Below are 17,316 nucleotides of genomic sequence, written 5' to 3'. Positions count from 1 at the left end.
GAAGTTGCTACCCACTAGGGAGATCACCTTCTGTATTGAGTTCCACCCAACAAAGTCTGTTAGTCAATCTCATTCACCATACAATGATTGTACATCAGCCCATGCATGATGAAAACACTACACTTTAATACCAATGGGCTTGGATTTCTTGATTTAAGAGAAGACAACTCTTGGTTGATGTTGGTGTCTTGTTTTCTCCCATCCTATATTGTTTTGGAAAATACAAGGGAAAGTTTGTGGCCATCTCCAACGATCTAATTTGAGGTATGAGTTGGTTGCTCTCTCCCTCACATCATCTTTGTTGCGCCCCCTATCTCCTCCCCCTCTCTACTATTCCCAAACCTCTCTATGATCCTCTCTCTATCTAAATACTATCTCTCCATGCTCCTCTCTCTCCTAACTTAGGTGAGCATCAGCCAAGCAATTTTTTTGAAGTGCTTGATAATGATGCAACGATCATTTTGAGCCTTCCTTTACAAACAAAATTTTGAGTTTTTCTCATTATGCTTAGGCACAATGTTATTGGCAAAGAAAATGAAGGTGGCAATCCTAAGCAACTCATAGCCAAGCTTGGTGGCAATAATAAAAACATTCGATCATTGATCACATTAACTACAAATAACTTCAAAGCAAATGAACATGAAGAATTAAGGGTTGAGGGATTTGGGAAACAAAAGAATATAGACAGAGGTAGAAAATAGAGAGGGAAGTACAATCTGAGATCGAACTGTGTGATTGAGATCAGATTACCCCTAACAAAAAGGGGGGGCGGGGGCGGATTTGGAACACTAAACTCCCATTGTCGAAGATCTAAGCACTTGATGTGAAGATGAAAACAAGTTTTATTGCTCCCCTTAAGCTAGTGAATGGGAAGAGCCATGCTTCTTTGGATGGCAGTGTAGCCGCTGACGGGCACTACCCCTATGGTGCAACCATAAATGGGCACAACCATGACATAGTTGACCTTTGAAAGCGTAGGGATTTACTTCTTCCCCCTACAAAATTGCATCATGTTATAATTAAAAAAAAAAAATGGGGTTGGGTTGGGGATGGGAGATGGATCTATATTTTAGCCTCATCACATTTTCATATTGACATCATATACATTAGAAATGAAACATCCATTTTGTAGGGTATGAAAATGTACACCAGGAGATCCATATCCCAAATGTATCCACGCCACTTTCTCTAAAATACGAGAAGAAAGGATGACAATGATCAAATGGCAAAACAATCTAAAATTCTTTCACCAAAAACAAAAAACAATCTAAAATTCTTGAAGGGTGCAACTTGTTACCATCAATGCGGTGATTAATAAGTGATACGGTCTTTTAATTGCCATTCTAAATTTTTATTTAATGTAATATTAAATAGAAGGATAAATAAGGATTTTTAAAAAATTGAGAATTATTTAATACAATATTTATCTGAAATAAAAAAATTCACTCTCATTAAGGAAGATACAATACCTGATTTCCTTTAAATAAATAGATAAGTGAACTGTGTTCGAAAATAATATCTTATCATAAAAAGATAAATAAAAAAGGGGAAAAAGATTTCAGTTCGGGAGTGTGGCCTATGCTAGCATTCCCATGAGTCCATCTATTTTTTTCTCATGTGAAAAGACATCTCTGCCCCTTATTTAAGGAAGAGAGAAATACACACATGAGACCCAGCACTCTCTGACGGAAAACTGCTTTCCATAAAATAGATTATAACTTCTTTAAGTTACTATTTTGATTACAATAATATATATTTTTTTAAATTTTTTTCCATTTTATAACTGACGGTACTAGGAATGACGGTATTAGGAATAATAGGAAAAGCCTAGACGCGTAATCACCCGCTTATACCCGACACAAACATGACAAGGCAAGGCCGGGGCCGAAAGGTATAAACGGTGATAAGCATTAAATCGACACTGAAAACAGTTGGATTGGAATAACTGCTAAATATCAACAACAATGGATTCTAATCGAACGGTAATAAAGATAGTATGATGTGGATATATTCACATTACATATTTCCTCCTTCGGGAAGAATCAAGAATCACGTTCACGTTCCCTCCATAGTCCGTAGTCCCTACCGAAAGAAAGCGCATACTATTCCGTACTGTTCGCATCATTACTTCACTGCCACCTTACGTCCATTACCACCGCAGATGACCTCTTTTCTCTCCATCTCTCTGGAAAAAGCATAGATTGAGAGACGAATTATATGCTTTATGTTCATCAGATCTAGAGCAGGGAGTAATTAGAGAGAAATCGAATCAAAATGTCAAGCGACGGCGACGATATTGATGAAGACGAGCTCCTACAGATCGCCTTGCAAGAGCAAGCGGCGAGAGACACCAATTACCAGAAACCCCAAGCTTCCAAGGTTTCAAAGCCAGTTGTTAATCTCGTTCAGCCAGTTCCGCCTCCTCATTATGCCAAGGATCAGAGCAGGGGCGCTGCGCCCAAAAACCCTAGCTCCAATCCTGGTAAGGCGCAGAAATCTCGTCGAGGTGTCGACTATGACGATGATTCGGAGGTCGAGATGCTCAGTATCTCGTCCGGCGACGAGGATTATTCCAAGGATCGTGGTTCCGCTGCCAAGAGTCGTGCTGCTGGAAGAGGGAGAGATGTTGCGGGTGATCAGGCCTGGGATGGTGACGAACCATATTCCTGGAAGCAAGTCGACGAGGCCGAGGTATGTGTTGATGTTCATCTCAGATTTTTTTCAGTCGAAAGGGTCTGAAGACTTTATAAAAGGAAGAAACTTTATTGGTTGTTGCTTGCACCGAGGCAGACGAATTGCTGCACATGCATTGCAGGTTAAATTATATTGCCTCACTTTGACCTTTGTCGTTCTCAATGTCAAAATTTCTCGGACTAGAGAGTTCATTTTATAATTTAGGTGGTCCGATAAACAAAAGAGAATCTTGGTAGCTTTATCATTATTTTGACACCATAATCATAATACTGTTTGAATTGAATGCCTATCTGGGAGCTTGTGGCAATTGTGATTACCAATGAAAAATGGTTGATTTCTCCATGTCCTCATACTAGAAGGCAGTATCATAGGGTTGTGTCTTAAAGGACACATTAAGGATACGCAACACATCATCAGAAATAAGGTATACGAATGATGGTGAGAATTTTGTAACTAAAACCCTAGTTGAGACAGATACTTACAATGTCATCGCACGGGCACCACTTGTCAGAAGAAGGAAGAAAAGGGAAAAATAGGGTTAGAAAAAAAAAAAAAAAAAAAAAAAAACCCCACCAGCAACAGAAGAGAAACAACCCCGAGTAACAAAGCATTTGAGGTGGAGAGACAGACTGAGGAGAGACTGAACTACCAAAATAAATTCTTATTATACTAACCCGATCAAGTTGTGCTATTGCAACCATCAGGTTGCTGGTTCGAATCATGGAAACAGCCTCTCTGTGAAGCGGGGTTAAGGTTGTGTACATTTGCCCCTCTCAGACCTTGTAGTAGCGGGAACCTTGTGCACTAGGATGCTCTTTTGGATATGGGTAACCCGATTGGCTCCATTTTAATTAGTTTTACAGGCAACCTCTATTAACAGGTTTGTATTATAAGTGCTAACACATCCTGAGGCACTAGTGTTCAAAACAGATGCTAGTCATATTAGAAGATTTGGCTCCAGCCAAACCCAAAGGGGAGAGAGAGTCTTAGATGAAAAAGGAGGAGGGGGGGGGGGGGGAGGCAAATGGCCAACCAGAAATGGTAGAGGCTATTTGTTAAAGAGAAAAAAGTAGGCACAATGACATTAAAAAAGAAAAAAGAAAGCACCTGAATGTGACTATATTGGTCTTGAGTTACTACCAGAACCCAAAAGAGTAATTTCTTCGTCGACTTCTGCTATTCATCTCTTAATCTTACTAGTTGCAAAGGGAATCATCATTAAGATGTTGAGCATACTGAAACGTTTCCGTTTAAAATGTACACCTTTGGATGGTCTTCTATCAAACGGTTTTCTGCTGCTGTTTATAATTATAAAATGGCTAATGTTAGGTGCAATAACTGCACTAATGATGAAATAAAGGGAGGGAAAGGTGGAGGAAAAAGGATGTTTGCATATAGCCATAGCGATAATTTTGTTGTTCTTTATTTATGAAGTATCTTCTTGACCCCTTCACCATTTTGCATTCATTGGGTAATCAATCTGATCAGACCTTGGCAGTGATCTGCATGTTTCACTCTCTCTTGATTGACATTGGTTCTGTATATCAATTGTGTGTGTGTGGGGGGGGGGGGGGTGTGTGCGATGATTCTAATATGAAGTTAAGTTGGTATAGTGTGAACATGTAATCTTTCTGGGTCCTGCATTGTAGAGGTCAATAGTTGTAAAGGGGAATGTTGTTGGTTGTCTTTCGGTTGTGATGTAGTTGAGATTGTGTTTCCTTGGTGGGTTGCTGTATCGGTGCTGTTGTTAGGCCTTGGAGTATTCTCTCTCTCTTTTTTTTTTTAAGATTATTTTTATTTCTAATTTTGAAAAGAAAATAAAAGAGTTATAGAGGTAAATGGTTATCCCTGGAAAAGGTAATCATGAGACATTGGTGTGCCTTGCAGGCTTGCAGCTCTTACCATTCCTTGATCTTACTTCATGAACCCAGTTAATGTAGGAAGAATATGTGAATATTTACAAGAATTCAAATAATTTGATTTAGAATGTATAGGTATAACCTTTTGCTCAATACTAGAATTGACAATCATTGAGGCTGCATGAATCGGGGATACATAATAGAAGATGTGCAGAGAGAGAGAGACTCGCACATAACTCTCCATTTCCATTTTCTTAAAAATTGATTGTTGATTCACTTTGTCTTTTTTGACAGCTTGTTCGTAGAGTTCGTGAAATGCGGGAAACAAGGACAGTACCTGTAGCTCAAAATTTGGATCGGAAGGTTTCAGTATTGGGTCGAAAGGGGCTTAACAATTTACATTCCTTCCCCCGAGGGATGGAATGTGTAGATCCACTAGGGCTGGGGTAAACTTCTCTTGCTAATTTCAGTCTTATGTTGTATGCTCCTTAATATGATATCTGATTTGTAGCAAAACCAACTGAACAATTTAACTAGATCAAACTTTTGACTGATACCCCTTCTGACTAGCTTGAACTTAGTGAAAGCCTTAAAACATTCAGTTTCTGACTTTTTGTTACAAACTTATTGATTAGTATTTGAAGAGCAGTTAGTTTCCTCATGACATTTTGAATAAGTTTTGTCAATGGCGTGTGAGATCTGTGGGAGGTCTCGAATTGCAGCCTTTGAGGCTCAAATCCCTGGATACTTAGGTCTTGCACTTCATATGAGTGACAAGGTTTGCTATATGTTACCAACATGTGCCCTAAATGGTGTTTGTTGACAATAATACAACTCGACAGTTATTCTCCTTTTTGCTATATTGTTTAAAATTAATTATATTTGTTGGGTAATTTTAAAAGAAAAAACTGAATTGTTGTTAATAATTTTGACAAAGTTTGAATTTTTAACCTATGAAGTTCTCATTTCGATTGAGGGATCTACCTTATAAATGTTGAATGTTTCTTAAGAAACCAGTGTACAATTTGGTACTTGTCACTTGTTGGAATCTTGTGCTTATATTTTGAAATTCAGATTTCTGTTACCTTTCAATATGAACTGACGTAGGAATATTTTTGTTTTGTAATCACTAATTTAAACTATAATTTAGGTCTCCCATGCCTTCCTGAATAGCTTATTGTTATTCCTTCCACAATCCTTCTTGAAGCTCGAATGAAACTCTTGTTCCGGGTTTTGGCCACTCAGCAATTAACATATACAAATGCGGGATGAGCCCAATAGAGTAAACAGAGTTACCATCTTTAATTGCAATATGAATTATGAAGAAAGTCTATAAATATGTTCTTTGGGATTTTCTCGATTATGCTCTGGACAGAAAAGGGTTTAAAGGAAAGTGGAGGAGGTCAAAGGGTGGAATTGATGCAGTTAAGGGTGTCCAATTGGGCCTTTGAATGCTTTATTTTGGCCCATGGTTGGGTTCTATGGACCTTGGGCTTGTCATGTTGAGCTTTTTTCTTTAAAATGTAATGGGCCTTTTTTATAAGACTAGAAGTTGGGATTTAAGGGGGGCACATAAGATTAAGTATATGAATAAGATTGTGTTAGTCCCATGTAATGATGTAATATTAAGTAGTCAAGTTAATTTAATTGAGTAGAGTCCTTTTAAGTGTTTAAGTTAGTATGGGAAGATTAAGAGTCATTAGTGGAATCAAATTACGAGATTTTATTTCTATTTTTATAAATAGCAATGAAACCAACCCATTCCCTCCATGATTTGTGATGGAATGGAATCTGGATTTTCAGTTTAAAAATTGAGTGGCATCTCCCTCTTCTTTCTCTCCTCTCTCCCTTCCCCATAATTCCATTTTCCCTATTTTTCTCTCCCTTTTTCTCTCTTAGTATCTACTGTTTTTCTCATAGTTTTTTTTTTCTAATTGTGGTTATATCAATTCGATAAACTGACTAGTTGATCACTGATTCTGAAGTTAAATCTTTAAATCTGGCCAACTAATCTATATTCTGTTAGAGTATTATTATTGATCAGTTTGACAGTTTGATTATCTATTTCTGCAAAATCTTCTCAGATCTTGGATATAGCTTGAGTTATAAGCGTATGTTGAGAACCGTGGGATTAGTATTTTAGCATCTTACATTAGGTTTAATTAGGGTTTCATTTTATTTACCTTTTTACCCCTTTGGGTTGTAACTCTATTGTAATAAAGAGGAACTCTGTCGTTAATGACAAGTCACATCATTCTCCCAACTCTGATTCTGAACTTGGTATCAGAGCCCAAAACCCTAGGAAATCTTTTTTGGTTTTCACATTGTCCTCCATCACCGCCGCCGCCCGTTGGAGGCCGTAGCCTCCTCGTCTAGCATGGTAGACTACCATTGCACCATGCAAACTTGAGTTTTCTCTATCTTGCGCCTCCTCACTACGCCTTCCTATCACCGTTGCCACTGCCGACGTGTCCGCCAGCCTTTTCCCGTTGGCTCTATTGTTGCCGCTACCTTGTTAATGCGACCCAAGGTTGCCGCATGCCCTTTAGCCACTGCCGTGACCTCTAGGTCACCGTGCCTCCTCTGCCGGCTTCTCTCGTCATCGGAATTACCATTGCGCGCCATTGCCACGACCTCTAGGTCGCCGTGCCTCTTTTGCCAGCCTCTCTTGTCGGTGCCGCCGCGACTCGCTGGGTCGCTGCGCCATCTCCTGCTTGCTTCTCCTACCGCCGGTGTTGCTTCTTTGCCGCAACCCATATGGTTGCCGCGCCTCCCCGCTGGCCACTTTGCAGCCGGTGGTGACGCTCCCTTTATTTTTGAGTGTTGAAGAATACTCGCACTGTTTGTTGACCTTGATCCTCCTTCTCTTTGGTTATCATGGGCGACGACAATACGAGTACTACCTCCATTGGTGCGCCCTCCTCTAGCACAACTGAGGGGCACCCACTTGGTCGATCAAGTAGCATTGGGCATCACGCTCTCCAACCTGATCCCATCAAACTTAATGGTCAAAACTACCTCACCTGGTCCCGGGCATGCCATCTCACACTTCGGGGTCACAACTACTCTGGCTTGATTACAGGAGACATTCCCAAGCCAGCCGATCGTATTGCCGCTTCTACATGGCTGTTTAATGATGCGCTGGTTATGTTCTTCCTCTTTAATTCGATGGAGCCCTCTATTAGCCCCAACTTTGTTTTCTTTAATTCTACCAAGGAACTATGGGATGCAGTTTGTCAGACCTACTCACAGGCAGGGAATTATGCCCAAATTTATGAGATATGACGTCAAGTTTGTAACACTACTCAAAAGGAGCTGTCTCTCACAGCCTACTACTCTGTCCTGACCACTCTTTGGCAGCAATTAGACTTCTATCATCCCGTTCCTATGGTTCATCCTGATGATGCTGGTACCTTTAAAAAGGAGAGGGAGATGGAACATGTGTATGATTTTCTGAAAGGCCTGAACCTAGAGTATGACCAAGTTAGGATCCAAATACTGGGGCGTGATACATTCCCTACAATCCTTCAGGCATATAATCTGGTTCAATCTGAAGAACATCGACGGATTGTTATGATGCCTTTTGCTATTCCCGTCCGGTCTACCTCGCTCACTACACCACCTGCATCAGTTTCTGCAGATCTCTTCATGGCTCCTACTTTTGCACGGGAACCCACCCGTGAAGTGTGATTACTTTGGTTGCCATCGTCACACATGGGAAACTTGTTGGAAGCTCCATGGGCGTCCCAAAGGTGGGTGCACTCCCTAACAGGGTGGCACTCGTTCCCAGGCTCATCTCTCTGACGCAACCGATACTAGCCCTGCTACTTCTACTGCAGCACCCTTATCTCCGGATCAGATGGCTGCCATCCAAAAATTGGTGACACAACTTACCACTAGCTCTTCATCTTCTTCTGTCTTCAACCTTGCCCAGTCAGGTAATTTTCATGCCTCTTTTACCAGTCCTTTATGGTTAATTGACTCTGGTGCTACCGACCACATGACTAGTAACTCAGAGGTCTTCCGTACCTATTCTTCTTGCTCTGGCCGAGATAAGGTACTTGTTGTCGATGAGTCTATGTCCTCCATTTCGGGTAAAGGAAAATAAATTGCAGTTTTACGTTCGTCATACTTCTTTGGCTACTTAGTTGTTTTAATTAATCTTTTCTCATTCAGTTCATTAGAATAGTTATTCTGCAACATCAAACCATCTTGGTTAGCTGGATACAACTCCTTGTTATGTAAGTTGACTTATTTTTTGGGTTTCCTTCTTTTATGCAATATGAGGGATAAATATCTCATTTCAGAAAACCTATAAACTAAGCTACTGGAAATTTGGAAGTGCTTGTGTGGTTGCAAATAATGGCTTAAGTGGCTTAGCTTTCATCTTAACATTTGTTTCCTTTAATGTTCAATTGATTTTCTTTGTTATTGGCAGGGTAATAGATAACAAGTCATTGAGGTTAATCACTGAGACTTCAGAAAATTCCCCAGCAAAACTTGACAAGGATCATTTCGATGCTAGCACTCGTGGTACTGTTTTCAATTGGATTTGATGTATAAAAGCAACTTGTTTTTTTTTTTTGGTATATTTATTTATTGTTCTCTTTTTGGGACTTTTTTTTTGTATAATTGTTCTGTTTTTTTATTTTTAATAGGAACATCCTCTGTCACTTTGATCATTTTTTTATTCACATGATTACTAATGCTTATGGGATATAATTGTTATTGTATACATTGACGCTGCCGTTCCCTAACAGTTCAAGCTTTTAGGTGAAACGGTAGCGAACATGGTACCAGAATAGGGAAGTCAAGTGTTTGACTCCTGACAAGTGCATTGGAAGAGTTTCCTGATATTTATTCTCCCTTGATGCTGCGTGAGCTCCACGTGCAAGGACCATGGGATCTTGGCCTGCACGTGCTGGGGAGTGTTATTGTATACATTAGAGAGAGAGAAGTTTAAGGGACTTATTTAATGGTGTGTTGTTCCTGACTATAGGTAGGTTGAATATTTTCCTGGAGGTTTTAGGGGTTAGGAGCTTCATTTGTAGCGTTTGGGCTTCTCTTTTTAAGGTTCTTTGGGTCTTTCTTTTGGCCTTTCTCTTTTTGTTGATGCTTCTAGTACACTTTCTGACTTATTTAATGGTGTGCTGTTCCTGACTATAGCTAGGTTGAATATTTTCCTGGAGGTTTAAGGGGTTAGGAGCTTCATTTGTAGCATTTGGGCTTCTCTTTGTAAGGTTCTTTGGGTCTTTCTTTTGGCCTCTCTCTTTTTGTTGATGCTTCTAATACACTTTCTGACTTATTTAATGGTGTGATGTTCCTGACTATAGCTAGGTTGAATATTTTCCTGGAGGTTTAAGGGGTTAGGAGCTTCATTTGTAGCGTTTGGGCTTCTCTTTTTAAGGTTCTTTGGGTCTCTCTTCTGGCCTCTCTCTTTTTGTTGATGCTTCTAATACACTTTCTTTTGTTGCTTAAAAAAACTATATACACGGAGAATCTAAGAGTACCACCAATGATTAAATAATTTCACTCGGCCAAAATCTTCACACTCCTTAAAATTGCAAGTCCAATAATCAGAAAGTATGCAACATGCTTAACTTACCAATATATCTGCAGTTACATCCAATAGTAGATCTATGTCTTTCTGCAGAAGCCCCTATGAGATGGCAAAATGTGTTTGTAGCTATAATCTATAGAGTAGGGGTTTCCCTTTTGGAAAAATATGTATGCAAAAGATGTGGAAAAAGCCAGATACCTATTTGTATACTGTTCAGTGGTGAAAGATATTTGGCCTTATTTCATTGGACAATTCAACTTGCCGTTGTCAAGGCCATTATACGTGAATGAATTTTTCCATCATGGCCTCACTGCCCCTCTTCCAACCCCCCCCCCAAAAAAAAAAAAAAAAAAAAAGAAAAGGGAAAAAAACCCATAATTAGTGACAAGGAAAAAGTTACAGAAATATGGAATAGTATGAAAGGGAAGAAAGTAAAGAATTTGTGAAGGTAGGAGGAGCCTCTCTATTATATGGTGATATAGTGAATCCTTTAAAAAAAATGAAATGAGCGATGGAGAGAAAGGAATTCAAGGATGTGTTCCAAAGTTAGTTTGAAAATGACTAATATATTGTGTGGAATTAATGTTGAGAGTTGTTAAAGTTATGATGTAATTGTTCTGAATGGTCTACTGCTTATGCAATTAGGCACTACATTTTGTTCACCTTTTGACTCAAAATTTGGTGGTATAAAGTGATAGGAGTATCTCCGTGCAAATTCCCATAGAGTTGTTGGTGGTGGGTTCCTATTTTTATGAGATTTATTATCGTTTAGAATCATTTGGAAATGCTTTTAGTTTGGTTGTAAATTTATCATACCTTGCTTTGAGGTTAAATTAGGTCATTGATCCTTGGGAAATTTTTGTCAGTGCTCACTGTTATGGATTTATTGGGAGAGAATGGATGTGTAATTTTACGACAGTGAATAGGTCAAGTAAAATACTTGATGGCTAATAAATTATATCTCTATCATTTTCTAATGAATACTTTATTTCTTAGTTGATCCGCACTCTCTTCTTATCACAGGTATTGTTAGTCTCCGGTTTTTGTTTCTGGATTACTTCTTCTGTTCTCAAATTCCTTTCTCAAGAATATTTCTTCTAGAAATGTGGCACATTGGTTCATAATATTTTGACATGTGTATACTGCATAGGCTGTCACTGTATCGTCACTGGTTATCCTACAATATTCTATTAATTATGTTTGGAGGAACCTTGGTTATGTTTATTTCTGAGTACCATTTTCAAGGCTGTAATGGTTTTGCCGTCAATCCATATTTGGCAGAAAAATTGATGTATTTCTCTGAGAAGTTTGATGCAAAACTTTTTCTATCCCGGGTGCATCAAGATACAAATGGAACAGACTTGGAGGCTGGTTTTCTGGCGCTAAAAAGTGATCTTATAGGACGTACTCAACAGCGAAAACAATTAGTTAAAGAAAATTTTGACTGTTTCGTCTCTTGCAAGACCACAATTGATGGTATGCTACTACTGCTTCGTACTTGGATTTCTCGATGTCAATCTCTTTTTTATACCAAACTGGTTGAGTGTCCTCTTGTTGTCATCCAATTGCTTTTGTTCTTTTTTCCATTTGAGTGTTGCTAGTTCTGCCTCCTTGTTCTGCATTTTGTTTTAGTCAATTCAGTGCCTTTAGTTTCCCTTTGTTGTGAAAGTCTTAATTCTTGGGCAGATATTGAATCAAAATTGAAGCGAATAGAAGAAGACCCTGAAGGAGCAGGAACTGCTCATTTATTTAATTGTATACAAGGAGTTAGTTCAGTAGCAAATCGTGCTTTTGAGCCTCTATTTGAGAGACAGGTGGGAGAAATCCTATTGTCTTAGTTTGCAAGTATGAACCTGTTTGGCACCATTTGGGTAGATAAGCCTCACTTCATTTTCTTCTTACTGAAATAAATGTAGGTTCAAGCTGAGAAGATCAGGTCTGTCCAAGGAATGCTGCAGAGGTTCCGAACTCTATTCAATTTGCCAAGTGCTATTCGTGGGAGCATCAGTAAGGGTGAATATGACTTGGCAGTCAGAGAATATCGGAAAGCAAAGTCTATTGTTCTGCCTTCCCATGTACATGAATTGCTTTGTTCTTATTTTACCTTTTTGGTCTTGGATGTCTGATCCCCCCCCCCCCCCCCCAATTTTCTTTTTCAAAATTTAAATCTGAGAACAACACAATTTTCGAATGAAAACACAGCTGAAATTTTACATAAACATATATTTGCAGTTGAAAGCCGTTGGAAAAACACTTGTTGTAGGAGCAAAGATATTTTTTAAATCTAAAAACTTAATGTAAAAGACTCAGTTATTTTGTTGTGGATTTCTATTCTATGCCTTTCTTAATTATTATTTATGCTGTTGCTTGTATCCGTCCATCTCACTGTTCGATCTATTCACAGTAATTATTATTTACTTTCAGGTGGGTATACTAAAACGTGTTCTTGAGGAGGTGGAAAAAGTGATGCATGAGTTCAAAGGCATGCTTTACAAATCCATGGAAGATCCACAAATTGACCTAGCAGATGTATGTTCACTCTTCACTGAGTCCATATTTATCACGAGTCTCTAGTGGTTATGGACTTGAGTTGAATAACCATTTCACATGGACCATGAATAACTAAGTTTGATCTTCATCCTAAAGACTAGGGTGTAATCTACCACCCCCACCCCAACCCAACCCCCCCTCCCCCCCCACCAAAAAAAAAAAAAAAAACACTAGGAGATAGCTTTCCGTTGATGTGTTGTATTTATGGACACCATTTTTATCATGGGTATTTGAGCTTGCTGGCTCTCACGGGTATATTTTGTTGATGAAAAATAAAATGGGAACAGGAAAAGGGCTGGGAATATTGCATGTTTAGTGTACATTGAGCCATATAATATTATAAGTATGCATTGGGTTGTAAATCTTTCCTCCAACAGGCCATCTTTATGGGAAAGCATGAGTTCTGCATGATTTAGTCTTTTCTTATCTCTTTGTAGTTTATCCACTAATTTTATACTTGATTTCTAACATTGCATGCTTATTGCTGTGGAAATCTTCTGGATATACTAGAGGCTGCCGCTAATCATGCTTTGTCTTCCCACACAACTAACTTACATTCTGTGCTTCTCCCAGCTTGAAAACACTGTGAGACTGTTGTTGGAACTGGAACCTGAGTCAGACCCTGTATGGCATTATTTAAATATTCAGGTTAGATATGCTCTTTACAGTGTAGCAAGATTTGTAACAATATCATCCTAGTGAAATGTTTTTTAAAAAAATCATCCATTTTCATATTGCATCTTATTCGTGTTGCCTTAATCATCATTATTATCACTGCCATCAAATTCTTATTTAGTTTGGTTTGTTCTTTGGCAGAATCGCAGGATTCGAGGGTTGCTTGAAAGATGCACCTTGGATCATGAAGCCAGGATGGAAGCTTTGCATAATGAGATCCGTGAGAGACAACTCTCTGATGCAAGGTGGAGGCAAATCCAGCAAGATTCAAACAACTCTGTATGCATTTCATCAAGATGGATCTTATTTTATAAAACAAAATTAAAGGATTTTCGAAACTTGCGTGAAAATTATTAGAAAGTGCATATAATTCCTTTTATCTTCTATTGTCATCAGTCGGATGTTGACCTCTCCCTCCTTGGAGAGGCTCATGTGCCAGTAGATTCAGAAGTGGTCGACCTTAATAGTGAAGAAGTGGATGCCCTAAGGGGAAGATATATCCGCAGGTTAACTGCTGTGCTTATCCATCATATACCTGCCTTTTGGAAAGTAGCACTTTCTGTGTTCAGTGGGAAGTTTGCGAAGGTATCTTGACTGTCTTTTTTCATCGGAGCCTCTCAACATCCTTGAAATTACTGTATCTGTGCTGCTGTTTTCGGTACTGACAACTTTTATAGGGTCATGGAGTTGCTTACAGGATGTTCAATTGAGTGTATGGATACATGGATTGCATGTGCATAGTTTTTATGAACACTTTGTGACTTGTTCTCATATTGCAGCTTGGAGACGCAACTGTTAATACCAAAACATTGGAACACTATTGTTATTGTAGACTTGGCTCATACCTTTCTAGGACTTACCATAAACAGTCCGAGTAATCTGACAGTTAGTAGATATATGGGATTGTGCACTTTCTTTCCTAAATGACAGAAGTGGTACTATAGTTCCATATGTCTTATCTGTTTCTTTACCTGCAAATGGGTCATTTGACTCAACAGAGGATGATTATTGAGCTCCTTTATGTTAACAGATGTTATGTAGGGTCAAGGAACTCGTTGAGAATCTGTGAACTGGCCTTCTACATTGTTTGTGTACAATTATTGAACTAAGCAACACTTGTGGTTGTAAAACAAGGCCCCTGTTTTTCTTGCCCTGGATGATATTTACCATCAGGCCTGGTTTGTTCATGTGGGCTTATGGTTTTTCTAACACAAATATAAAGAATACCCTTTGGTCTCAAACTCTCAAAGATTTGGTTAGCTGAATATACTTGTCGCCCCTGTTTGTTGCGCTGTATGGCTATCAATAGATATGGCAGACATAATATCATTATATTTTATTGCTCTATTTTGTATTTTCATTTTCTTTCCCCCCCCCTCACAGAACTAAGATTTGGTTGTTTCTTCTTTTGTTTCTTGTTTGGTTGGGACTAGTTAAAATCTTTCTTTGTCATTTATTAAGAAGGAAATGAGCTTCATTCTAAAATCTCTCTTTTGTTGAACTACGTTAGGTGTTTTGAAATCTTGCCCTTTTATTTGTGTTGATGAATTCTATTCTGAAATCCATGTGATCCTTTGATACAGTCATCCCAAGCTTCTGCTGAATTGAATGTCAAAGCTTCCATCAATAAGGCTGATGATAAAGTTGGTGATGTGAAGTACTCAAGTCATTCTCTGGATGAAGTTGCTGGAATGATACAGGGTACAATATCAGCCTTTGAAGTCAAGGTACTTATGCACTCTTCTGTTGATTATATGCCTGGGAGTGATGGCTTGACCATTTAATGAGTCTGTGATTCCCTTTGGTACTAACTTCAATACCTTCAACGTGGTTATCCTTGAGTTACTTGATTGTTGTTGACTTGTTGGCTTGATAGCCAACTATATCAAAGGTGTTTTGTTTAGCCTCTACAAAGAGATGTGACTTCTCCAATGCTTTTTAAAATTCTGAATTGCCTTCAGCCGCCTATGCTGCTCCTAATTTTGCTTTCCTTCTAGTTTTATGTGATTATAATGTTTCTCAGTCTAACTTGGTTTTCATTCTGTTCCACTGTTTCTTTGATTACTTCTTAGAATACTTTCATTGGAAGAACAAGAAATTAAGAGAGGGGGGGTGTTCCTCGAGCATTTCTTTAAAGTTCCCATAAGTCCATAACAAGTCTTAATATGGATTCTTCTTGGTTTGATTTTAACTCCCATCTTATAGTGTAATTTGTTGTAGCCATAGTTAGGTGCATCACTTAGTGGTTTATCATTTTTCAAGGCAAAGGTAGAAGAAACCTGGAACAGAGTGACTGATTATGAATAGGCTAAAAAGAAAGAGATCATCTGTGTTAAACTTTGTTAGTATTAGAAGTTTCATTAACTCGGTAACATCAAACTGCTGACATAGACAATATTACAGTAAAACATGGTGTTGTCTTCTTGGATGGATAATCTTGGCCATATCAGTTTCCTAGTCTTGTAATAGTTTGAGAAATGTGGAAATAGTTTAATGATCTTAACCCCGTGCATATGATACTAGCGTATCTTCTGGTACAGAAATGTTGATGGTTTTCTGCTCATTTGAGAGTCTTGATGCTGTACAACTAGGGGTAGCAGAATATTTTTTCTTAAAAAAAAAATTACTTGTAAATTGCTTTTTGGGTTGGCGAATCCCATTCTAGTTTAGGCCTTGGATGGACATTTATCAATTCAGTCACAGCTTGCTCACTTCCCAAGGTTTTGGTTTGGCTGTTTGCCAACTGTTTAGAATCTGGGCCAACGTTCATGTTGCACGTTTTTCTATCAGGCCTGAACTGACTGATTGCCAACCCTCTTTGGTATTTAATTCTCTCCCTTCAATCTACTGCCGAAGCTTGTGTTCTGTGTTGGCTGTGTACTCCAACATTATTTTATGCATCTGTTTTAATTATACTGTCACTGTATCTTTTATTCAGTTACTAGGTTGTATAGATGGGTTTTATTTAAAGTGAATTTATTTTTTTATTTAGTGAATTAAATGAATAAACTGTGGTGATGAACTGAAATAACTACACTGTGCTGATGCTGCTGTTGCAGGTCCATGGCACTTTTCATGACCTTGAAGAATCGAATATTCTATGCCCTTACATGAGTGATGCCATAAAGGAAATATCTAAAGCATGCCAAGCTATTGAAGGAAAAGAGTCAGCTCCTCCTAGTGTTGGTACTTAGTAACACTTCATATTTGTTGTCTGATGTCTTCTCAGCTTTTCAATTCTAAATGCATTATTCTTTGATAATGGCAGTTGCAAGTTTGCAAATGCTTCATGCGGAAATCATGAAGATCTACATTCTCAGGCTATGCTCGTGGATGCGGGCAACAACTGAAGAAATAGCAAAAGATGATTCATGGATCCCTGTGTCCATCCTTGAAAGAAACAAATCCCCATACACAATATCTTTCCTGCCCCTAGCTTTCCGCACAATGATGGGTTCAGCAATGGATCAGATCAGTTCGTGAGTCTTCTATGCATATTATTCTATGGAATTTTTTTTATTGAATCATTGGCGATTGGAATTATTGGGATGGGGATTTTCTGTTAGCAATTACAGCTTCCTGTGTTGGATTTTACTGTGAAAAGCTTCAGGCATTGATACTTCCTTCTTAGGTCTACTCAGGAATCATATTGTGCATGTCCTCTAGGCTTACAACCTTCCGATTGATATGCATTGGTAAGGTGTTCCATAACGGGAGGCATTTCTCCATTAAGTCATTCAAAAGTTTGTTCCATCCTAGCCTGAGCTCGTTCTAAGTAGTGGGGAATTGGAACTGACTCTCGTATATAAAAAAAAGGTTGATTGGAACTGGACCCTCTTGCAGGAGTCATTTGAAGACCTAAAGGTGTAAGCGTATGTTGGTGGTTGGGGGTGCAGCTCCATACTGGTGCAAAATAATGCTGAAAGTCATAAGACAATGTTGTTGGGGATTTTATAATTGTTCATGCAAATTTCTTGC

At 38.6% G+C, this 17,316-nt stretch overlaps 1 protein-coding gene across 1 annotated transcript in view; it reads left to right on the top strand.

Moving 5' to 3' along the window:
• The first annotated feature begins 2,125 nt into the window (after nt 1-2,125).
• LOC122667765 (exocyst complex component SEC5A-like) overlaps nt 2,126-17,316 on the top strand; it is a 35,565-nt gene continuing 20,374 nt past the window's right edge. The window contains exons 1-13 of the mRNA XM_043864177.1: nt 2,126-2,691; nt 4,848-4,999; nt 8,992-9,086; nt 11,395-11,589; nt 11,800-11,927; nt 12,030-12,188; nt 12,538-12,642; nt 13,237-13,311; nt 13,480-13,617; nt 13,735-13,923; nt 14,922-15,065; nt 16,398-16,524; nt 16,607-16,817. Coding sequence (XP_043720112.1) covers nt 2,275-2,691; nt 4,848-4,999; nt 8,992-9,086; nt 11,395-11,589; nt 11,800-11,927; nt 12,030-12,188; nt 12,538-12,642; nt 13,237-13,311; nt 13,480-13,617; nt 13,735-13,923; nt 14,922-15,065; nt 16,398-16,524; nt 16,607-16,817 — 2,135 coding nt within the window. The 5' untranslated portion in view covers nt 2,126-2,274. The remainder of the gene's footprint in view (nt 2,692-4,847; nt 5,000-8,991; nt 9,087-11,394; nt 11,590-11,799; nt 11,928-12,029; nt 12,189-12,537; nt 12,643-13,236; nt 13,312-13,479; nt 13,618-13,734; nt 13,924-14,921; nt 15,066-16,397; nt 16,525-16,606; nt 16,818-17,316) is intronic.

The sequence above is a fragment of the Telopea speciosissima genome, chromosome 7 (assembly GCF_018873765.1).
Source record: "Telopea speciosissima isolate NSW1024214 ecotype Mountain lineage chromosome 7, Tspe_v1, whole genome shotgun sequence".
NCBI classification, from domain to species: domain Eukaryota; kingdom Viridiplantae; phylum Streptophyta; class Magnoliopsida; order Proteales; family Proteaceae; genus Telopea; species Telopea speciosissima.
The sequence above is the reverse complement of the archived record's forward strand: the minus strand, read 5'-3'. Positions and strand labels throughout refer to the sequence as shown.